This window comes from Poecilia mexicana, unplaced genomic scaffold (assembly GCF_051168715.1).
Source record: "Poecilia mexicana isolate PSO_F unplaced genomic scaffold, ASM5116871v1 scaffold_13, whole genome shotgun sequence".
Lineage (NCBI taxonomy): Eukaryota > Metazoa > Chordata > Actinopteri > Cyprinodontiformes > Poeciliidae > Poecilia > Poecilia mexicana.
Genome location: NW_028263382.1, coordinates 7,601,969 through 7,626,493, shown reverse-complemented (window position 1 = coordinate 7,626,493; position 24,525 = coordinate 7,601,969). Strand labels below are relative to the sequence as shown.

The 24,525-nt window shown below is 37.1% G+C and overlaps 1 protein-coding gene across 1 annotated transcript in view; it reads left to right on the top strand.

Moving 5' to 3' along the window:
• gpr4 (G protein-coupled receptor 4) overlaps positions 1-24,272 on the top strand; it is a 41,385-nt gene extending 17,113 nt beyond the window's left edge. The window contains exons 2-4 of the mRNA XM_014994547.2: positions 14,720-15,358; positions 17,669-17,933; positions 20,178-24,272. Coding sequence (XP_014850033.1) covers positions 15,197-15,358; positions 17,669-17,933; positions 20,178-20,899 — 1,149 coding nt within the window. The 5' untranslated portion in view covers positions 14,720-15,196 and the 3' untranslated portion in view covers positions 20,900-24,272. The remainder of the gene's footprint in view (positions 1-14,719; positions 15,359-17,668; positions 17,934-20,177) is intronic.
• The last annotated feature ends 253 nt before the right edge of the window (positions 24,273-24,525 follow it).

Here is a 24,525-nt window from a genome sequence, read left to right as displayed (position 1 = left end):
AGAAATAAATAACCTTTTTTTGGACCAATTTGGTGCCCAATAAGGAAACAGGAAGTGAGGTGCATGAACATGCAATGCTGCGCTCCGAGTTGTTGTGATAAGTCTTGGTGAGTTATGCTGTTGCATTTTGTCTCTAATTCCTTAAATATTTCTGAGTGATTCATGTAACAAAGCAGGGAAGCTGGATTATTGTTTTATTCTATGAATCAGATGTTGGGGAATGTGAAGAAACTTCAAGGTTTGATCAGAATTTTTGGCATTTTTTTAAATCTAAAAGCTGAATTAGATAAAATAATGGGCAAACTGGACATTAAGTTTTCATTTGATTCAGGTGTTTTGGAGTGAAGAAACATTCAAGGTTGCAGAAAAGTGTTTGAGAACTGGAATTGGAGAGCAGTGGTTTAGATTCCCAGTCATCCAGGATATAATGTCTTAAAGGAGAAGTGAAAAGTGTTTCTAAGCTAACGTCAGGAAAAACCTTTGAAAATATACCAAGAATTGATGAGTAACTAGTTACATTTACTTGAGCAACTTTTTTGAAAAATGAAAAAAAAATCTTTTTGGGGTATTTTTGCTACGTTGTACTATATTACCAAATTTTCCACTAAACTTTACATTGTCACATGGACAAAAATATAATTGTTAAATATTAAATGATTGATAATTTGATCAGTTACTCAGTACTTCAGTAGATGTTTTGCTAAATACTTTTTTACTCTTACTTGAGTAATTTCTTTGTACTTTTACTTGAGTAAATATATGTTAAAGTAATGCTACTTTTACTTGAGTGGACCAGTGTGGTGCAAACTCGCCTCTAATTAAGAGACAGATAATCTGTGATTATCGCTAAGCCCCGCCTCCTGGCTCTGATTGGTTGTTTTGGTGTATTTCTTCAGCTCAGGAAGGAAGTGGAGCAGATTGATTATCTGTCTCATAACAAACTATCATTTTAACAAATATGATAAATAAACATACTTTTCACGTTATTTACAGAAAGATCCAAGCTGCAAATTATTTTGGGCTCAAATGGAATAAATAAACATGGAGACGAAGAGAAACATTGAACCTATTCTCAGCACTATCAACAGAATTTGGGTCACTCTCTTTTTAAAAATACTTTATGAATTTAAAAGCATCTTTGGGTTCTCTAAAGTCTGTTTCCAAGTAGAAGTCAGGAAAAAAAAGTCTCCATCTGGTGGGCCACAGAATCAGTCAGATGACTGCAATGGCCCTCGCGCCACGCTTTGGGAACCCCTGATCCAACAGAAATACAATACAGAAATACTTCAAGTTTGAGTTATGATAAAATGAATATATATTTAAGCAAAGAGGTTGGAATGCTAATCTAGCGCTACTCATAGCTACTATTTTCCACGTGATGAAGAGCCTTGTGGCGTTCCTCCAGTTTCATGCGACGGCAACAGTTTTAAAAACGTTGGAGGTGGAAAACATGAGCCTGCATGACAATAAGTGGAAAGCTATTCCAGCGAGCTAACGGCTCGCTGTTCATAAGACGACGACTCGGCGATAACGACTCGTTTTCACTCTGCAGCAACAACTGGAGATAAATGACAACTAAAACTACCAGGCAGCAACAGATTGTTGGACACTAAATGTCCCGTTTGTTCTCCCCTCTAGAGCTACAGAGATGATTATTTAACGGCAGCTTTAAGCGTTGCTGAAAAATAAAAATATAAAGTGGATTTGCTGGACAAGTTGTTTAGTGGAACGAATCAAAAGTTTATTCATTGGCAAAACAAAAGTCTGAAAAAGAAACATTTTTTCTCAGAATTGAATCTAAAATCAGAATCTAAAAATTCTGATTTTTAATCCATGAGGAGTTTTTCATTCAGTGAGTGGAGAATCCAGAAATTTTACTCAAGAGTAGAAATACTCCATATTTTATTCTCTAAACGGTGTATTTTTAGAGTGCACTCTCAAAAGTGGATTTGAAGAAGTTGAGTTCAATGCCGTCTTCGTATCTTAAGTCTGATGTTATGACACATCCTGAACCAACCACGATGCTCAGCGGGAAAGCACAACAGGAGACCTTAGCCTGCGTTCACGCTGCAGCCCAAAGTGACCCAATTCTTTTGTTTTTTTAGGTCATGCGACCTGTTTCCGATCTTTTCGTGACGGTCTGAACAACACAGGTCGGATTCTTTTCGAATGCGACCCGACCTACTTGGATATCCGACGTATCCGATTCAAACGTCCAGGTCGCATTTATCCGAACTGAACGTCACTAATACTCGACAAACGTCACTATTCTGCGTCCTGGTATGCACAAGCGGGAAGAAAAACAACAACCATGACGGACTATAATGATGTTTAAGTTGTTAATGTGCTGCTCCAGTCGGACAACAACTTCAAATATATAAGCTAAGCTCCACCGTTAGCATCCATGTTTACTTCCGCAAACACTGAGCACATCTTCTTCTTTACGGCGGTTGGCAGAACACTGACGCTATTGCGCCCTCTACTGCGCATGCGGGACACTTTCAGGTCGTTTCCTGACTAATTGCTTTCAAGTAACTGCCGACTGAGCCTAAAAAAAGGCTGATAAAAGATAGATATGATATTAGTTTCCTCCTTTATTTGAGGTCAACTAATTGGTTTGAGTAAGACTGACTTAAATTTGTCATTTTAAACACGGTTAATAAATTCAGTTAAAAAGAAACTTACTAAAATGAGTTGGATGAACTTAATGAATTGAGTTAGATGATCATAATACTTTGAGTTGGTTAAACTTAATAAATTAAGTTGGTACGAGTAGTTTCTTTTTACAGTGCATGAATAAAAACAGCGCCGTTCTTGTTTAAAAATAGCACAAACTGATTGAGACGTTCAGCTCACAGTGCAGACGACATAATGGACGGTAGAATAAAACCTCACAGATCATCGTGACGCTCACATGCGGGTTGGAGACTCGATCTGCAGACTGCAGGCTGAATCCGCCGCGCCGCGTCCCGCCGCGCACCGCCGCGCCGCTGCGTTTCCTGACACGGACTTAACAAAAACTGATTACCTTGCAGCAGACTGGCAGTTTCTAATAATACAGTCTGGCTTGTCCAGATTTACCCTCTCATCTTTGCTGTAATCCCATCTGCTGTGACTCACCTGGAGGATGGACGCGGCCACTCGGTGATGGATCGCTGTAATAACGGTGACCCTGCAGGTGGCGGCGATCCGTCAGCGTTTCCTCCTGCGCAGGATCTGAGCAAGGTGATGAGAGATCACCGACCTACAGAGACACGGAGCAGAAAGAAACGCTCAGATAAATATCAGTTCTCTGAATCAGAATTTGAACTCGCAGCCAGCGGTGGAGAAAGTAAAAATGTGGTTAAAGGGAAAAAAGTAATGGTAAAAGTAAAGACTTGCTTTGAAAGTTAAAGTACTTTATGATTTAAAAAAAAAAAAAAAAAAAACATTTAGGAGTATTTTGACTAATTTTAGAGTGATTGTACTTAAGTAAAATTTCTGGATTTCTACCCACCGAATTAAATGCAACCAAAAATTCACCAGAGACAGACGCACACCTGCAGTTTCTGTTAAAGTTTAAGTTTTTTATTGAGAGAAACTGATTTGGAAAATTTTTATTATTCTTATTACTCTAAGGATGTTTATCTTTTTATTGAATAGGTTAATGATTTGTTAGAAGAACTGAAGTTTTTAAACTGAATGTTTAACCAGCTATAAATGACGCTGCATGTCTGCCATGTGCGGTTGTTGAGTTTTTACAGTGTATGACAGAGTTAACGCTGCGGTTCAGATTTTACAGTTGTTTCCTGATGTCAGGTAGCTGCTTCCAGCCTCCGCTCCGTGTGGAGACGTGGACTCTAAAAACTACATCATGATAATTACGATGAAACCAAACAGCAGGTTGTATCACAACAATTTAGATACCGAGCCCAAAGTGGAGGCCGCCCGGTATCCACCCGGTAACATGAGCCCGGATGTTTGGGCTGCTGGACCGGTTCCGGGTGACGCAGCAGAAAAACGGGATCCGTCCCAGATGAGTGTTTGTCGCAGGAACGTATTTTTTTATCTGCGGGGAGAGCAAACAGACGGGCTCAGGAAACATGAAGTTTGAAATCTAATATTCCTCTTTTGTTTGCTTTATCCGCTGACATGCAGTGACGGAGAAACTTGTTCCTGTTCAAACAGGACTGGACGGTACGGCCGAAAAACGTGTCGCAATACAAGCGTTTCATGTCAGTCGATATTGATCATCATTGATTAGTTTTTTGTTTTAAATATCTGAAATACAACCGAACTGATGACGTGACATTTCCTGTTTGCCGTTGCTGTTCATTTTTAAGAAGTTATCAAAAGATTTTACTGCCTCTGTTTTGCTCAGCAGGTTGTTGCTATGGTAACCAAAGAGTGAGAGGGTGAGTTGATTCCACCAGCCTAGCATAGCTAGCTGTGAGAGGTTAAGAGGCTAACGTCTTTCCTCTGCCTACATATCCCAGAAAGATGTGCGGTTCCAGATCGAATTATTGAATATTTTATTGGATGCATTACTTATTGATATTGATATCTTAGTTTCATTTTATCAAGATGTAGGAGTTTGTTTTAGGTCAATAATTCCTTTATGTTGATGAAAAGTTCTGGTTCTACACTGGTAGAATATTCCACTCCACCGTTACCTAGCAACCCCAGCCAAGCCCAGCCCGTTACCTAGCAACCCAGTTCTAGTTCCGCTGGCTGATTATTTCACTTTTTACATGGGAAAAACTTTGTTTTTAGTTTAAATAATCTGCCAAGAGAATTAGTAATTTTTAAAATCAATATTACTGAGCTAAAACAATCTCATGTTTCTTGCTGAAAAGTTACTTGTTAAGTTAGTTTTGTCTTTTTTAAAGTGTACAAAGATATTTGCATTTGAAACTAGACCAAAGATTCTTGGTAAGATTTTGTGTTTTTGCAGTGTGGAAGTGAAAATCTGACCACAGAAGCTTCTTTCAATTCTTTGCCGTTTCTCAAATGTGGTTTGAGGCAAACTGCAAGCACGGCTTTCCTTCAACAGTTTTTTTTTCTTTTTTAATTCTTTGAAAAAATTCAGATTAGTAGTTGCTCTGTCAGAAGACCAAAAAGATATAAAAATAATATGGAAGTTTGTCATTTTATGTTTCTTTCTCTTGGATTATTTTTCAGGACATTTTAGAAAATAATTAACTTTATCTGAGCTGAAACTTATCCAGATGGCCTCTCTCCCTCGCTTCAGATTTAAGCAAATATGAAAACAAAGCAAAGCTATTATTTACCATTAAGACGGTTGAGTTTAGTAGTGCATAAAGTTATTTTTTCTTTTTTTTGAGTAGCAGTGCACATGGGACTTACAGCGCAAGGTGTTTGGAGTCCCACACGCCCTGCAGCAAGCAGCTATATTCAGCCATCTGGAGGCTGCAGAGCGTGAACGAGCAGAACTCACTGCATTATGTTGCTACCCATGGTTTTGGATTATTTGGCTGCTTTCTCAGTCATATTTCTTTAATCTCATGGGATTGCAGAATCCTGCTTAGATAATGAAGGAATAATCAGAAGTAACTTTAAAGAAAACATCTGAAGTGTTGGGGGAAAAACGCTTCAGTGCCTTTGGAGCCCAAACTCATGCATTCTTAATTTCTTTATGTTTTGATGCTCTCTCATAGATTTAAATGCTAATCTGAGACATTTTCTGACTCGCATTCACTGCCGTTGTTGAACACTGAGCGTGAAAATCTATTTGCTTTGTGCAAACAGAACTCATATTTCCTCGTTAGTTGCTGTCGGGAGCAGATTTTATCTAAAGCAAACTGCCTGCCTTTCCTTGTTTTGTTTCAGGGTTATCTGTTTCCACTCTCTTTATCTTTATGTTTCTCTTTGAGGTGTTTCAGCTGATAAACTGCCCAAACAATAATAATAAAAAAATCTGGATTTAAGACTAGTTCTGGTTAATTTTCCTGTTTGTAGTGGTAAATTCTTCATGGAAATGTGAACTTTGCATGATGTAGTTGTCCAGAAAAAGTCTAGATGGCTGATTGTGCTGAAAACTAACATTAATGTTTAAAATGTCAAATACTGAAGATTTTTCAGGGAAAGGTTTTGAGTTTACAAATGATTGAAATAGATGTCATCGCTTCCCTTTTTCAAATTTCCCCACTAATGCACAACTTTTGGATAAGGATGGTTTTTGTTTTGACTTTTAAGCAATGCAGTCAGGAAGCTACATTTACCTGAGTAACTGTTTTGATCAATTTTACTTTTAGGAGTATTTTTACTGCGCTGTACTTTGAGTAATTTTATTATGAAGTATCTCTACTCTTGGACAGTTACTTTTTACTTTTAGTTGCCTACAAATATGTTGAAGTAGTGCTGCTGTTACTTTAGTACAGTTTTCGGGTCCTCTGTCCACATCTGGCATTGACACAACACCAGGAAAAGTTCAGTACTTTCATACTGAACTTCAGCAGCCGAGGCGGGTGGAGAATCCTAAAATCTGCTGGATTTTTGGATTCTAATAGATTTGTCTCCATTTGTTGGATTATTGTACATGAACACTTAAGCTTCCATTTGGGTTTCTGCTGCTTGTTTTTAGCAATAAGTTAATAATGTTTGGTGTCTGGAAAACAAGTTGTTTCAAAAACCATCTGAATGTAACGTCATAAATCAGCAGGAGCTGCCCGTTACCTAGCAACCACAGCCCAGCCCAGTCTGTTACCTTGCAACCCACGCTGAGTTCCAGCAGGTTTGTTCAGCTGGTTTTATGTGCTGCTGGTAAAGACCAGTGTTTTGTTGACTTATCATCCAGAAACCACTTGCTGCATTCTTGTTGTTTGTGCAGGAGGCTCCACTTCTGCTTTTCAAAGCTGTACGGTTATATAATTGGTCATCTGTTTGCAGCCACTTTAAGGTGAAAAGGCCAGCAGCAGCTTATTTGGATTCAAAGTGACAGACGCCCTGAAAGGAGCTGAGAAAAGGCAGAAATCTCTTTATCTAAGAATGATTTTGAGCAAAAAATGTGATTAACATGTTTTGTTTGGACCAGGGATCTATTCTGACCTGTTCATGGAAGCATAGGTCCAGGAAAACATGTTGATGAAGTCTAAGAGATGACTTGAATTCTTGACAAAGTGTTGGAATCCTCTACCACAGGACAAGGCTGCATATCTTTAACCATAAAGCATCCTAATCATTTTGTTTTGGATTTGTTCCGGTGTGATTTTTCACTAAGAGACTGTTTAACGTCTGCAGGGAGAGGTTGTTCTTTCTCACCCAAACCTCTTTTTGTTGAGGACACCTGTGGATAATCCAGACATGGTGCAGTTCGTGAGCCCAACACATGGCTTCTTTGAACACAACAATCCAGAATACTGTCAGCAGCTGCGTTGCATTGACATTTTCAGAATAAATCTGCTTAATCATGCAAATCCTGTCGTCTTCTTTGTCGTTTCTGCCAGTAGTAACATTCGTTTATTGGTCATGTGACGCATTTCCATTGGCTGCGCAATCACCTCATCCTAACGCCAAAAGTTTTTAACAAAAAACTTTAGTTTTTTTCAGAATTGGGGTGCAAATTTATTTCTGTACTTTCAGTTTGCACAGATTTATGTTTGATGGAAACGCAGCCAGTGATGGCCTGAGTGGATGGAGCCAGAGTTGGGTAGCAACTAGTTACTTTTACTTCAGTAACTTTTTGGAAACAGTTTACTTTTAGGAATACTATTACTCCTTTTAAATACTTTGATAATTTTTTTATAAAGTATCTCTTACTGGAGTAAAACTCTTGATTTTCTATCCACTGAATGAAAAACAAGATTCAATCAAAAACTCACCAGACTCAGACTCACACCTGCAATTTCTGTTAAAGTTTCATCAGTTTTTATTGAAAGAAACTGATTTGGAAAAATTATCTTTATTTTTGTTATATGAATTATTGTGATTTTTGTTCTTAAAATACCTAAATTTCCACTCGACTTTAAATTTTGCTCTGTCTGACGTTAATTTTAAATATTAAATAATTGATAATTTGATCAGTAACTCAGAACTGGAGTATACGTCCTACCAAATACTTTTTTACTTTTACTTGAGTAAAATATATTGAAGTATTTTTTACTTCAGTGTAAATTTTTTGAACTTCTTTGAACTTCCTGAAGGTCTTGGTGGGTTTTCTTCTGTTGATGTTTTGTAGAATACAAAGTTAATTTCAGAGAACCGTGCAGAGCGACATAAACTCTGCATGACGGATAATTATTTCCAGCGGTCCAAATGGACAGGGATCATTTACTGAAACGCTTCAAATCCGACATTTTCTCCCCAGAAGGTCGTTTATCTCCAAGGCTGTTAATCTTCTGAATAAAACAAATGTGTTTGAGATGACTTTTAATGAAAGTGTCCTCAGCTTGTCTGAAGTGTGGGCTGTTTCAGGGTAAACAGGCGCAGCGGTGGGAACGTTGCAGCGTCTGGGTCTCTGGTGTACAGAGCATGTCAAGGTCAAAGTCAATGACCTCTGTTTCGATTCATTCGTTTCAGGAAGTGGTTTCCTCCAGATCTCATCAGATTAAAATATTAAAAATATGAAAACAGCCTCATGAAAGTTCAGAGGGTGAGGTGTTGGACATGGGAATCACCAGCGAATCGGAGACGTTTGACAAGACGTGCCAAAGTAATCGCCCTGAAATCGCCCGATCATTCTTCGGAGGATGCAAAGTGCGAAGAAAAAGCAGAATAATCCGAACCGTTCTGCAACCGAGATGAAATGTTTTTGATTGGGAAAACAGCTGTGCTGATGTTAAGTGTTACATTCCTCTGACGTCCCTGGAGACGGCAGCATCCACTCAACTGTAATTGTCCAAAGATGTAAACAATGTCTTCCACCAGCGTGCACTCCGTGCCAGATTACTTGGCTTTGTTGGTTTTATGTCTTTAGCCAATTAAGAGCAGGGAAATGACCCTGTGTGTGTGTGTACACACACACACACACACACACAAAGTGTTAGACTTTAGGTCACTATCTCAGCATTAGCAAACAGGACTTTATGTTAACACAAAGTCCGTTATGTTTGGGAACGTTTATGTATGCGGCGCTTTTGGGGAAATGAATTTGACGAGAACGACAGCGCAGTGGAGCCATTACAGATAGAAAAAAGAGAAAATTTCCAACAGAAAACAGAAATTTAGAGGTTAGTCTAAGAAATTTTCTAGAAAAATAAGAACATTTTTTGGCTCCTTAAGTCGAAGATTTGCAAGAAATTTTGAGCTCAATCTAAGAAATTGTCTTAATAAAACAGGCAAATTTTTGAATTTCAGAAGTTGAAAATTTGCTTACTGTTAAAATTCAGAAATTTCCAAGTATTTTCCAGAAAATTTCTGAGATTAAGCTAAAAATGTTCAGCATTTTTACAAAAGAGGTACAACACATTAGAGTTACTGCTGATAGAAAATGGAGGAGTAGGTTTCTGCCAAAGAATCCAGAAATGTTGAAGTTAGTGTCAGAAATTTTGTAGGAAATTTCTGAATTTGAAAATTTTAAACTCTGAAAAATTCAGTTTTTTTCTAGAAAACGTCTGAGATTCATCTATATTTTTTTTGTCTTTTCTGGGAAAATTTAAACTTTTCAAACTCTGAAATTTCTGGGTTTTTCTAGATAATTTCTCAGATTAATTCTTTATTTTTGGGGAGGAAATTTAGTCTTTTCTGACCCTCATGCGCCGTGGCATTATGGTCGCCATTCACTATGATGGCACATCGTTTCCAAAATGTTTCTTTCAGTAATTCATCTCTCTGGTCTTTGCTGGGTTTTTCTTGTTTCTTGAAAACATAACCTCCAGAAATCCATTTGCTGTTTTTTGATCTTTAAAAACCTTTTTTGTGTGTCATGTAAAAGCTTTGGGAGCGTTTACTGATCAACGCGGCCCAGAGGAACCGAAACGTCCGCTGCTTTCCCCTGACCCGTTAGCCGAGCCTCAGGTTTCCGTATTGTTCTCCTCTTGTGTTTGTCGTCTCCCTTCGCAGCCTGAGGTGTTTCTGTTCTCACAGAACAACGATCAAAACTACAGAAGGTCAAAGCAAACAAAGTCAAGTTCCTCCATCGGCTCAATTTTCATATGAAGATTAAATACTGGGAATAATTTTTTCTGTTGTTTCAAAAGCCAGAACTGTTCCTGTTTGTTAAACTGTTACATATTCTGGGCCAGGAAACATTTTAAAGAGTTTCCTGAGTTTGTCTGTTAAATGTAGTGAAATGTGAAAAAGTTTTAGATTTTTACTTTAAAGCCAACATCTTGTTTCAGTCGTGAAGTTTGGTGTCCACGTCTCTGAACCAAGCAGACAAAACCCAGCAGAAACAGGCTGTGTGCTACTTTACAGGGAAAAATCAACAATTATGGGTTTGTTGGCATGGAGGATAATTCCTTATAGTTATTGTGCCATATTAATTATCTGGTTAAAGAGCAGCAGCAACAATAACACTAAAGGTTTTTCTCTTTTCTCCTCTATTCTTATTCTTTTTAAACCTTTCACTCGCTTTTCTCCTTTTATTTTGTCTTTTATTTTCAAATGAAACTTCAAATTGATCCCAAAGCAACTTCTAATAAACTTTTATATATGTCTATATCAAGTGGAGGAAAGATTTTCTTTGTTTTCTAACATCTGCAGTGGTTTTATGTTCCTTCCTCTTCTTCCCGTTTCATTTTCACCTTTGACCTTATAACATTAGTAGCTACAGTAATCCAGCTGTTTTTAAGTCACAGAGAAATTTGCTGATGTCGTATCCAAGAACAGGTGCAGCATATTCCCCCACCATGCGCTGTAAAAACAGACTTGTTTGCTGGATATTAAGGCTGAGCGTCATTACGGTTATTATATGGTATATTTGCCCATGTTGGCCGTCTGTCTCATTATAGTTAAAGGTTACATGTATCAGTTGTTTCCAAAAGCAGCAGGCAGTGATTACTGCAATCAGCAGAGCTCCCGCAGGTCTATTATTATCTTGTTTTGACTTGTGATCTGACCTGGCAGATTAAAGAAAAGCCCGAAAACAACAGAAAGTCATAAACATGTGAAAAAGGAAAACAGCCGAGCTGTGGCTAATCGGCGGGTTGCCTCTGTTCCTGATCAGATCATTTACACACAACCAGCTGCTCCAAACAGAAAACACCTCAGCTGCGCTTCATCACTCTTGGTGCCACTTTATGCAGCTCTGAGGCCTTTTGGTAAGACATGAAACTCAACAGGTTGTTGCTAGGTAACCAAAGAGGAAGCTAGCTTAGCTGCTTGTGAGTGGCTAAAGCTACAAAAACTGTAATTGAGTAATAGTTGTAATGTCTTTAAACTGGTCATAAGTTAGGAACGAGGTGAGAGCTGGTTTCTAAGCTAGCTTGTTTGTTGTCATAGCAACTGCATACCAAGATGGCCGTCAGTTACAAGGTTCATCAAACTGTGACGTCACATGAGAACCGTGTATGGATAATTTATCGGACGCAGGGCCGGTCCAAGGTATGTGCAAGTTAAGTTGCTGCTGCACCACAAGAAGGCGCCAAAAGCACCAAGTTAGCGTCCTAAAAGTAGAATAACAATGAGTAATTCAAGCTAAAAGGCTTTACATGTGGAAAAACAATGTTATAGTTACACAAATAACTATAAGATAACAAATATTTTATATTTCTCTCCACTCTTGGGGAAATATAAGATAAAAAACTTGTTTTCTGTACATTAATGGTTTATCAGCTGGGTGTTTCTTTCAAATACTGGAAATAATTTGGCACACTTAAATATCACTCTGCATTTCAAAATCCAAATTTTATTTATTTTATTTGCTTGCTACTCGATAAATATGTTGTATTTAGTTAAATCTAAGCAAACCAGTTGCCTCAAAAGAATCAATTTCTCCAAAACATAAAAACAAATGAAGTTACTTTATGCCAGTGTTGCAAACCTAAAATAACTTTTTTTATTTAGTTGTACATAACATCTTGACATTATAAGCTATATGTGAATATTTGGTCAAGACCAAACAGTATTGAACTGAAACAACATGGAGTCATGAGGTCAGAGTTTATTTATGTTCTGAATGTTTTCTTTCGTTTTGAACGTTTACAATCCAATTCATCCAGAACTTTTAAATGGTTCACTTTTATGCTCAACTTAAATAGATTAACTAATCAAGCATTTTTTATCCAAAAGTTTACGCCACGTCTTTAAGATGAGAATAAACAACAAGTTGATGAGGATTTAATATTTTAGTAATCAAAATGTCTGACGAATATCTTGTTTTTTTCATGCAGCTGTAGATCTTTAAGGTTGACTGAAAGAAAATCATAAGCTAAAAATATTATTTTTATGTTTCCAAAGCATCAAAAAACAAAAAAAATAATTTGGTTTCATTTTAAACTTTGAAAACAGATTTTTTTTCCCTTGCTTACTAAAACTTTCCTCTTATCAAACTGGTTGTTTCCTCAACAAAGACGTTTGACGTCAAGGTCGCTGTTGAACCTCGTCGTAACGTAGCCGACCTGCTTTGGTGTCTGCGGCGGCGGCTCTGCGTTTCACACCAGCAAACGTCTTTTTCTGGCCTCTCAAGCTGTTTTCCTCTCTCTGTTTTGGTGACAGACGTCTCAGAGGGCTCAGCCTGGACTTACACCCAGGAAATAAACGCTGACTCAGCGAGTCGGAGCACTTCGTTGGAAACTGCTGCTGCTTGGCTATTTACCCAACACTGCAGCCATTTAGCAAGAAACACTCTGGTCTGCTCCAGGACTGAACGCAAAATACAAATAGCTAAAAATAATAAACATAAATGGCATTTTCCCCCAGTATTGGATTCACTACAAATCACATTTTCATTATGAAAGGAGTGCTGCTTCACATTTAAGAGGAGAAAACAGAAAACTGTTAACCAACAACTCTAAAAACGCTGCAGATTAAAGAGAACAGGACAAAAACACCAAATTTTACCAAGGTTTAGTTTCTACTACCAATATCTGTGTACACTTAAAATAAGACAACATTTCTAGAAATTATTCAGCAGGATACAGAGCTTGTTTTAAGGAAATACATCCTTAAAATTGAAAATAAAGTTCCAGATTCAGATTGAAACATTTACTTGAGTATTTGTTTTAGGAAAAGATTTACTTTTAGGAGTATTTTTACTACACTGGACTTTGAGTAATTTTATGATGAAGTATTTCTGCTCTTCAGTAAAATTTCTGGATTTTCTTCCCACTGAATGAAAATCAAACATGTTTTAATCAAAAATCCAGCAGACAGAAAAACACACCTGCAGTTTCTGTTAGTCGTTTATTGATAGAAACTGATTTGGAAACAATTTTCCTTTTTCTTTTTGTTACTTAGAATTATTGTCATTTTGGTCCTTAAAATGCCAAAATTTCCACTTAACTTTATATTTTGCGCCGTCTGATGATGTAATTTTTAAATGTTAATAGTTTAATCTGTTACTCGGTACTTGAGTAAAATTATGCTGAAGTACTTCTATTCTTAGTTGAGTAAATTTTTGGATGCTCTACTCACCTGTGATAAATGTTAAAAAGACTAAATGGAATCAATATGTTTTCTTTCTTTATTTAATGAAAACAGTAAATCTGGATGTGTAAACGACTCTTTTATGTCCAGATTATCCCTCTTGGCTCTGATTGGTGAATCCGTCCTGCAGATCCAGAAGCTGCAGAGACAAATTTCACCTTTTTCTCGGTTTGTCCACCTGCATAGCTTATCCTTCATCACCGAACATCCCAGAGAGCGCCGAGCCATGGGAGTAATTCAGTACGAACAGCTGCTGGGTTCAAGGTGAAGGACTGGAGACTCAGAGGAGAAACGGAGAACCGATCTTTACTCGCTCTTCCTCTCTCTCCTCTTCCCTCCATACATTCAGTTACATAACGGCCCAATCCTCAAGGTTTGCAGCTACCAAGCTCATATTTACAGTGAAGGCCTGTCACAATAATACATTTTGCTGGATGATAGATTGTTCCAGAAGTTATTGTGGTAAATGATAGTATTGTTGTTTTAAAACGATTTCCAAGTAATATAATAGTAATAAAGCATGAACACATTCTCAAAGCTCAGTTAGTAATTCCTGAACATTTAACACTGGAAGACATGATAAAAAAAACAAAACGACAAATAAAATGAATTATTGAGTCACTGGAAGCAAAATGCTGCTTGAGACCAAAACGACAAACTGAAGATGTTTATAATCTGGTTGTTGGTTGAAAAGAGAGAAATAATAAATAATGAAAATGGAAATCATTGACTTTATTTTGTCAATGTGATTGATTGATATAATGCTTATTTTGACAGGCCTAAAACTTATCTTTAATTAATTATAGAAATCCAAATATATCGGCTGAAATTAGTTATTTTTTTAACATATTTGTATCGCTCCCATAATTTATGAATAACCAATATTTATTTTTATTTGGTTCTGGTTTTTTCCAAAATGTTAGTGAAATTAGTTATCAGCCATAACAGAAATATTAATATCAATATATCGACATACGATATATATCATACATCGGTTCATCTATAATATCTTGTTGGTTGTTGATCAAATTATTGATTTTTTTTTTTGGAAAAGTTTTTACAAAAAATGAAACTAAACTTTTTCATGCAGAAATTCAAGACCTTAAACTCCTCATCCATCATTTCATCTCGTGTTTCTGTCATTTTAAGCCAGACGTTTGGTGTGTGGAGTAACTCTCCCTCGTCTCTGTTGCAGGTTTGTTCCCGGGTGAGCGGATGGCGTGTCGGGGTCAGAATGCTGATGGTCTGTAAAATCATCCCCGTCTTTTGATAACGACCCTCCCTCTGGAGTTTCATGTGTCATCGGGACCAAACGCACACCGACGTTACAGCAGAACCTGGCAAACCTCCCATATCTAAAAGATTGATGAGGTCTGGTCCCTGCAAAGGACGCCCAGCTCCGTGTCGATAAGGCAGCTTTCATCTTCCTTCTTCTCTGCTCTTACTTCTGAGTCCTGGGGGAGGATCATGACAGGCGAAGGCCTTCCGGGCACGGGCCTTTCACACCAGAGGAGTCATGATTTTCCTCGGATGTTCTGCTTCTGCTTACTTCCGGTTCTCCTGGTTTAGCTGCAGTTTGGGAGCTGGGCGGGAAACCGGAGTCGGCATGCCGCTGTGGGGCCGCCGGAGCTGGAACCGGGTGAAAACACAGAGGGAACAGAGCTGAACCCAAATGAGCTCAGCAAACAGAGCTCCACACAGGACAATGTGCAACATCACCTTCTGTAATGTGGACAGTAAGGTGGACCAGTTCTTCCAGCCCACTCTCTACATCATAGTCATCGTTCTGGGGCTGCCGACCAACTGCATGGCTCTGTGGGCCGCGTACATGCAGGTGAGGACAAAACAGGCAAAACACTGCAAAAACACTAAATATTACCAAGTAATTCTGGTTTAGTTTCTACTGCAGGGAACTTAGTTCACTTGAAATAAGAGAAAATTAACTCAAGTAATTTTTCAGAAAGCTATAGGAGCTTGTTTTAGGTAAATAATTCCTTGGGAAGCATTTCCTGTTAGAAGTGAAAGGCGAGTTCCTCTGGAACTGGAACTCGGTTGCTAGGTTACCGGTTGGTCTTGGCTGGCGTTGCTAGGTAACGGTGCCAGCGGAATTTTTCATCAATATGAAGGAATTATTGACTTAAAACAAACTCCAGCATTTTGCTTAAAAGTTACTTGTGAGGAATAATAAAATTACTCAAAGTACAGAGTAGTAAAATACTCCTAAAAGTCCATGTTTTCAAAAATGTTACTCAAGTAAATGTAAAATTTCTTGATTTTCTACCCACTGAATGAAAACCAAAAATTCACCAGACGGACACCTGCAGTTTGTTAAAGTTTCATAAGGGAAACATTTTCTTTATTTTTTGTTCCTTATATGAATTGTCATTTCACTTTACCCCGTATTTTTTTTTCCATCTGAAGATGTAATTTTTAAATAGTAAATGATTGATAATTCGACCAGTTACTCGGTACTTGAGTAGACTTTTTACCAAATACCTTTTTCCTTTTACTTGAATAAAAATATGTTGGAGTAGTGCTACTCTTACTTGAGTTTGGTTTTTGGTTAGTCTGCCCGCCTCTGACAGACGGGCATCAGCAGCCCAACAGGAAGTTGGCAGTAAAAACAGTAAGCAGTTCAGAAATAGACCAGCTAAACGCATCGCTGCCGTTCAGCTACACTGAACCTCAGACTCACACGTCTGACACCGCCTGTTAGATCCGATCAGCGGCCCCGGGATATTTTCCCATACGGCATCAAACATATCCAGAGTCTTATTTCCCACAGACTGTCCGTTTGCTTTGGCAGCAGCTGGAACGACTCTTATTGACTTTTCATTCATTCAAATTGTTGTTTGTCTTCAATTTCAGCATCTGGGATAAATTTGAAGCTGATTGTTGACGACACAAATACGCTTACTTACTTGGTTACATGTGACAGAAACATGCAGCCTTTATTCTAGATAACTGAATTAATCTCCCACAGATTGAAGTGAAAGCAGAAACTCTCAGTGCCTGGAGAAAACACTTCATACGAACTGCAACAGCAATGATTTAATGATGACGGACATCCGCGATGGCTGTGGAAAAGGAACTGTTGCTGCCAATCAATCTGGCCAAATGCTGTTACGACTTTTCAAAACAATTTAACGTCCATCAGTCTGCAGAGAAAAGACAAGAGGAAAACATTTAAGACGGCTGCCTGAGACCGAACAATGCAACGCTCAGGAAAAAATACTGATTAGGTTTGGATGTTTCGATCAATCAAGTTTATTTGTATGGCTCATTTCAATAACATGGCAGTTCAAAGTGCTTTAAAGAATAAAACCATTCAGAGTTGGGTGGTAACTAGTTACATTTTTACTACGCTGTAGTTTGAGTAATTTTATTATGAAGTATTTTTACTCTTATTTGAGTAAAATTTCTGGATTTTCTACCCACTGAATGAAAAACAAACAGACCTGCAGTTTCTGTTAAAGTTTCTAAAGTTATTTATTAAAATAAACTGATTAAGTAAAATAATTTCTTGGGGAAAATGTCTTGTTATAAGTGAAATAATCAGCCAGAGGAATTAGAATCGGGTTGCTAGGTTACGGGTTGGACTTGGCTTGGGTTGCTAGGTTACGGGTTGGGCTTGGCTTGGGTTGCTAGGTTACGGGTTGGGCTTGGCTTGGGTTGCTAGGTAACGGCGCAGCTTTTCATCACTATGAAGGATTTATTGACTTTAAACAAGCTTTTATATCTTGATGAAAAGCTACTTCTGAGTTATAATAAAATTACTCAAGTAAAAGTAAAAAGTACAGCATAGCAAAAATACTCCTAAAAGTACATTTAAAAAAAGTTACCCAAGTAAATGTACTTTTACTGCACTGAACTTTGAGTAATTTTATTATGAAATATCTCTACTCTTACTGGAGTAAAATTTCCACTTAACTTTATATTTTGGCCCGTCTGATGATGTAATATTTAAATATTAAATGACTGATAATTTGATCAGTTACTCAGTTCTTGAATCGACATTTTACCAAATACTTTTTACGGCAGTAATTTCTTGCTACTTTTTACTCTTACTTGGGTAAAGCATGTTGAAGTAGTGCTAATCTTACCTGAGTTCAGTTTCTGGTACTCTTCCCTCCCTTTCCTTCAGGTACGTCAGCGTAACGAACTCGGCATTTACCTGATCAACCTGTCGGTGGCTGACCTCCTCTACATTATCACTCTTCCTCTGTGGATCGACTACTTCCTGCAGCACGACGACTGGATCCATGGGCAGGAGAGCTGCAAACTGTTCGGCTTCATCTTCTACACAAACATCTACGTCAGCATTGCCTTCCTGTGCTGCATATCACTGGACCGGTACCTGGCTGTGGCGTATCCGCTGCGCTTCGTTAAGGTCCGGCGAATCAAGACAGGTAGGATTTTCACAAGACGACTGAGGGAAAATTAGGCTGTTACATTGTGGATAGAAGAATTTATTTTTAAGACAAGAAATGACAACTTTCAGTGATTTCGAAATTGTAAATATGAGTAAACAAGTGTTCCTCAAGGTGCCATTTTGTGCTACTTTTATTCAACTTTTACAGGATCTCCTACTATGTCTTAAGAAAAGTACACAGGGTCAGCAAAAGTGCTAAATCAGAAAATTATCTCTACTACCATATTAGCAGAAGTATGAAACATTACCAGACTAAATGGCTTCTTGTCAATGCAGAACAGAAAAAAAAACAACAAAAAAACAAGCCCATACTTTTATTTTATTAAGTTAGCTCAAAATGCTGCTGGCAGGGAAACCAATCAACAACAGAAAAAGTGATCGCAAAATACTCGTCCTCGATTAACATTTTAAAATGGTAAAATTTTAGATCTCTTAGATGCTCTATAAAGCACAGAATGACGATTTCTGAGTTGCTGGTCAGATATGAACCATGGAAACCACTGAGGTTATCGGAGTTATGCTTAGTTATTGTTCAGTGGACCAGAACTAAACCAGGGAAAGCAGCAGTTAGTTGATATAACATATAGGATATGATTTTAAGTCGCCTAGCATGTTAATGAAGGAATTATTTAAGTTTATCTCAGTTTCTCCCATGTTAGTGAAATAATCTGCCAGTGGAACTAGAACTGGGTTGCTAGGTAACGGGCTGGGCTTGGCTGGGGTTGCTAGGTAACGGCTCAGTGGAACATTCTAGCAGCAGAACTAAAACCTTTTCATTAATAAAGAATTATTGACTTAAAATAAGCTCACATTTCCTGCAGAGAAGTTACTTGTAAGTTGGTTTTGTCTGATTTCAAGAATACGACGATATTTGCACTACAAACTAGATCAGAAATACTTGGTAAGATTTTGTGTTTTTACAGTGTTGGTTGACTCTTCTTCAGTGGGAGGAGTTACAGCCGCATCTGATAACAACACACCTCTGTTTTGGATTGCGCAGCTGAAACACAAACAAACAAAGAGAAAAACTTGTTTAAACAATATTTCCAGAAAAATAAATACCTGTTCCCGCTCTTAAAGTCAGAACGTTGCCAATAATCTCTGTTCTGTGTACAAGGCAAACAAGAGATTCCACTCTGTCCGTATATATCAACAAAGATGAAACCAAAATAGAAACCTTGCTTGAAAAGAAAAAAGAAAAGCACAAGCTTGCTTTCCTAAGGTTTAAGAAAAAAGGTTTACAGTGTAGAAAATTGTTATTGGATCTTAGTGTTGTGTATTAACACAAAGACAATAAGAAAATACAGCAGCAGATAACATTTTTCAGTCTTACGACAAGTAAACTGACATGCAACGCATAGAGAAAACAACAAGAGCTCAATCTCAGACTCAAGACGTCAGTTAACAAGTAAAATGTTAAAGTTCACCTGTAGATTGGTGAAACTGCATCTAAATGAACCACAAAACTTCTGGAATAATACTTCTTTGTGTTCATAATTATCAGAACCTTGTTATTAGCTGTGTTTCTCTTAACTTAATTGCACAAATTAAAATGACAAAATTAATTAGTTTAATCAAAAAAATGCCAATTTTGAAAAAACTCCAGATTTTCAATAAAAAGTTTTTGCATTAGGATTTGCGGTTTTTAGCTATGTCTAAATAGATGCATTTCACAAAACTGCAATGGAAACACTTTAATTCACGAGTGACATGATCAACAGCCGGATTACTACTGGTGGAAACACCAAAGAAGACGACAGGAAGTGGTAGCAGGATGATTTGGTTTTTTTCTGGCTCCACTAGAACTCTCACTGCTTTACACTTCATAAATAGTTGTGTGTCATTCTAACGTGTTGAACAAATCCAACCTTGTCTTCTAGGTTTTTTAAAAGATATATATGTAAGAAAGAAACTTTTTTTTACTACTTTATTTTATTGATATGTTGATATTTAAAATGTACATTGAAAAAAGTGAAATGTGGAAGTCAAATGTGTTGTGGTGCATAATCCTGTAAAATAAACTGATTCTTAAGTATCAACAAAAAACTTAAGCATCTAGAACTATAAATTTGTAAAGTTGTCATACACCTTCATCATTTTCGTAATGGACATAAAACAGGATTTGCAGTGTTTTTGAAATGATGCATTGAATAAAGATGGTAAACAGGGTAAATCATGGTGGAGAGCTGGAAGTCTAATTCCCCTTCTTGTCTTCCTGCAGCCGTTTGCGTCAGTGCCATCGTCTGGATCATTGAGATTATCGCCAACTCCGCTCCTCTCTTCCACGACGAACTCTTCCAGGACCGCTTCAACCACACCTTCTGCTTCGAGAAGTACCCGATGCAGGACTGGGTGGCAGGAATGAACCTCTACAGGACTTTCCTTGGTTTCCTGACGCCATGGACAGCCATGCTGGTCGCCTACAGAGGGATACTAGCCGCGGTGCGATGCAACGTCTCCACGGAGCGCCAGGAGAAAGCCAAAATCCAGCGGCTGGCCTTGAGTTTAATTCTCATCGTCCTGCTGTGCTTCGGACCGTACCACATGCTGCTCTTGGTGCGCAGCGTCATGTTTCTGAAGAAGCCATGCGATTGCAGCTCAGAGGAGACGCTGTTTGCTGCGTACCATGTAGCGCTAGCGCTAACTAGCCTGAACTGTGTAGCCGACCCCATTTTGTACTGCTTCGTCAATGAGGGTGCCAGGAACGACGTTAGCCGCGCCCTTTACGCCATAATGTCCTCGGCATGCCAGAGGCGCCCCTCGTCCTCGCCTTCGCATGCCGACATTCTCAATGCTGGCTCCGTCACCATGGAGACGCCTCTTTCGACGAAGAAGTCATCGTGCGTGTACGTCGATGGCGGGAAGCCGAGCAGCTACAAGACTGAGCTGCTAGCCATGAAGGAGGAATGTCTGCAGATGACCATCCTTGCGGTTAAAAAGTGAATTGTGGGAAACGGCAAACCGATTCAAACCGTCCGGCGCTACGAAGCGGAGGATCGCCACGAGTCGAGGGCGCGATTTCTCCCACAACGACCAGGGCGAAGTCAGATATGTTCAGTGGTGGTTGACAGGAGGCGACCATGCTTCCACTGAAACGCCAAAATGAGATTCATGAGAACTAAAGAAACAGCGTTCAACACCTGAAACAGCTGCTGCTAGCCTGCTAGCATAGCAGGAAATCTGGGTAGCACTTTATTTGAAGGAGTGTTCATAAGACTGACATGAACATGAAGGAGTCTAAATATTTATGACTGTTGTCATGAAGTGTCAGGCAGTAATGACACTAAATGCAACTTTAAATGCTAATTTTCTTTAAAAGTGTCTTTATTTACCAAATAATGCAAAGTTCATACTTTTAATTGACTTTTAATTCAACTTTTAGTAAAACTTTGCTTTAAAAGTGTTATTTTCTGAATAATGCAAATATGACACTTTTAATGCAAGTTGTAATTCAACTTTGCATTAAAATTTTCATTATTTCCCAAAGAATGAAAAGCTGACACTTTAAATTGAATTTTAATGCAAGTTGACAACCCCAACCCTAACTTTTAATGCAAGTTTTTGCCTTAAAAGTGCAATTATTTATATTGCATATTGCAAAGTTGAGATTTTTACTGGACTTTTTATGCAGGTTTTAATGTAAATTTGCTATAAAAGTGTCATTATTTTTCAAATAGTACAAAGTTAACTCTTTTTAATGCACATTTAATTCAACTTTTGGTGAAACCTTTCTTTAAAATGTCATTATTTACTGAATAATGCAAGGATAATACTTTTAATGCAAGATTGCATTAAAACTTGCAAGATTGCATTAAAACTGTCATTACTTTCCAAATAATGCAAAGTTTACACTTTTAATTTACTTTTAATGCATGTTTTGCATTAAAAATCCTCATTTTCATAACACCAGTCTTGCACAATCATGAAAACACCTTCATGTTTATTACAGTTATTATGTCAGTCTTCTGCAGACCCTTCACAATAAAGCGTTGCCGGAATCGGACCTGTAAGCGGCAGCAGATGACGGCTCATGTTCGACATTAAGTGGGTTTTTGCTTCTTCAACCAGACTGACTTTGATTTTTTTATTTTTTTAATTCAGTTTGCAAGCCGAGTTTTAGGGATATCACTTTCTAATCCGCCGTGACATTTTGGTGCCCAGGCTGCTAGTTTTCCAAGTTGAAATCAATATTTTTGACATGTCTGCCATTAACATCGCAGCCTGTTTAACGATTTTATCTTTAGTCTGAATGTGCAGGGAGACCAGAACATGGTTGGCAAAGTTAAAGTTAGAAACATGAAGGGAAATTAGAAGTTCATCCTGTGGATTTTATAGCAGAGTGGACCAAAATGTTAATTCATTTACTGATTTTTTTATTTTTCTCACGTGGTCAAAAAAACGTTATGATACTTACAACACACCTGTGAGTATTAAACCAAAATATCAAAAGAGATCATCTTTTGCACCTCTGTGAATTACTTTGCTGCACAACTTTTGCAAACTGATTAATTTGTAATAATTTTGAAATCGTCCTCATTGTTACATTATTTTAAAAAAATAAAAAAATCCTGATAAAGTACCTCAGATTCAAAAAGGATTTAGAGAGGCTGCACTTTTGTATGGATCATAATTTAGTTAAATAACCTGATTTGCATTAATTGATTTTTAATCCGAGAGGATACAGGGACCTAAATCACACAAACGCAGCAGCAGCATGTTTACCACAAAGTGATAAAATCATGCTTCTCTTGGGTCTGTAATCTGAGTTTCTTTGCTTTTAGTTGATGCATCCAATTGATTGCATGCAACAGGATTTCTAGTAGTTTTCAACTAAACACACCTAGAGACTTTTAAAATAAAAAAAAACAGCCAACTGACTGGCTATAAAATAGTTTGCATAAAACTAAGTGAATGTGATTAATTTCTATAATCTGATCGGCTCTCAGCTTTTCATAAAGTGCATTACTTTTAAGCTAATACACTAGCTGCATTACAAAAATTTTTATGCTGTTATCGAAAAAACACAATTTTACATTTGTTGTGTTTCCGTTAAATTAAAATTTCTATTAAAAATCACATGAATAAGTTTGTTCACACAATAAAAAGTAAAAAAACCCATCATGCTACCACTTCCTGTTGTAGTCTTCTTTGTCGTTTCCACCAGTAGTAGCATCCTGTTGATCAAATGATGCAAAAAAGTGCAGTTTTGCGATATAAACTAATTTCAATACAACCAAAAAAACAACTCATCCTAACGCAACAACTTTTAATCAAAAGACATGAATTGATGTGTTTCCGTTAAGCAAATTTATTTTCAAAGTTCCAATTTGCGCAATCATATGGAAATGCAGTTATTGATATATATTTTCTTGCTGTCACAGTAAATAACAATTTTATCTGATAAAATAAAAAGTGATTCAGTTCAAGGCTGAAAATGCAGAATTTTATTTCTAAAGCAAAACATTTACAAAAACTAAACCATCTATTTTACTTTGACAGTGCCTCACAAGTTTTTATTTTAAGAAATAACTAATCACAAATAGAAATCAAATATATCAAAGAGTATAAGGCTGATTTTTCTCAAAAATAAAATGAGCAATGAAAGGGACAATACTTAAAACAATCTCATCCTCACTCATTATACCATAATATTTTCTGCAATCTGTTTAAATTGTCTCTTTAACATCATTCTGTTAGCATATTAATGATCTTCACATTTCAAACATAAGATGTCATTTCTTCCTTTAATGCAGTAAATCCCACTGCATAATATATATGTGTATATATATATATATATATATATATATATATATATATATATATATATAAACTCTCCAACAGAAATCATGGCGGTAAAACCACAAAAGTAGAGGTCAAGATTACAAAATTAGTAAGAAAACAAAAATTAAAAGTTTTTTCCTAAAAATATTTAATATTTTTGGTGTTTTTCTTTACACTCAGAGATTTTTTTGTTCCATTTGATTCATGTTGATGATGTTTCAATTATTCATTTGTTTACATTGTTCAATGCTTTGCCAATAAAAATTAAATAAAATAGTTTTCAAACAGTTTTATGGAAGCGGAAAGTTTCCCAAGTTTAACCTTTACCTACAATTTGTCAATAAATAAATAAATAATAATATTAAAAATTCAGATCCCAACAATAATGCTGCTGCTTTTTGGCATGAGTTGTGTGAAATGTTAGGTTTTATTTTTGCATAAAGTTGTTTGTGCCATTAAAACAGAAGGTGACGACTTTTGTGATGTCACAGTTATTTAACTTTGTCTATGTGAGAAATAAATTATGGAGATGAAACTCTGCAGTGATACTTTTATTTTATTTATTTATTTATTATAGTTTATGAGCTGTAATTTATGCAGTTTCATAATTTTTTGGTGCATCAATATTGATTCAGGTTTTCTGATTTATTTACTGATGTTTTAGTTGTTTCTTTTATGTTTTTCTAATTCTACTTTTTCTATTTGTTTTCTTTTTATATGTGAATTTTTTTATTGCTTTTAAGAATTTATTTTTCTCTTAATATGTTAATTACATCTATCTGCAGTGG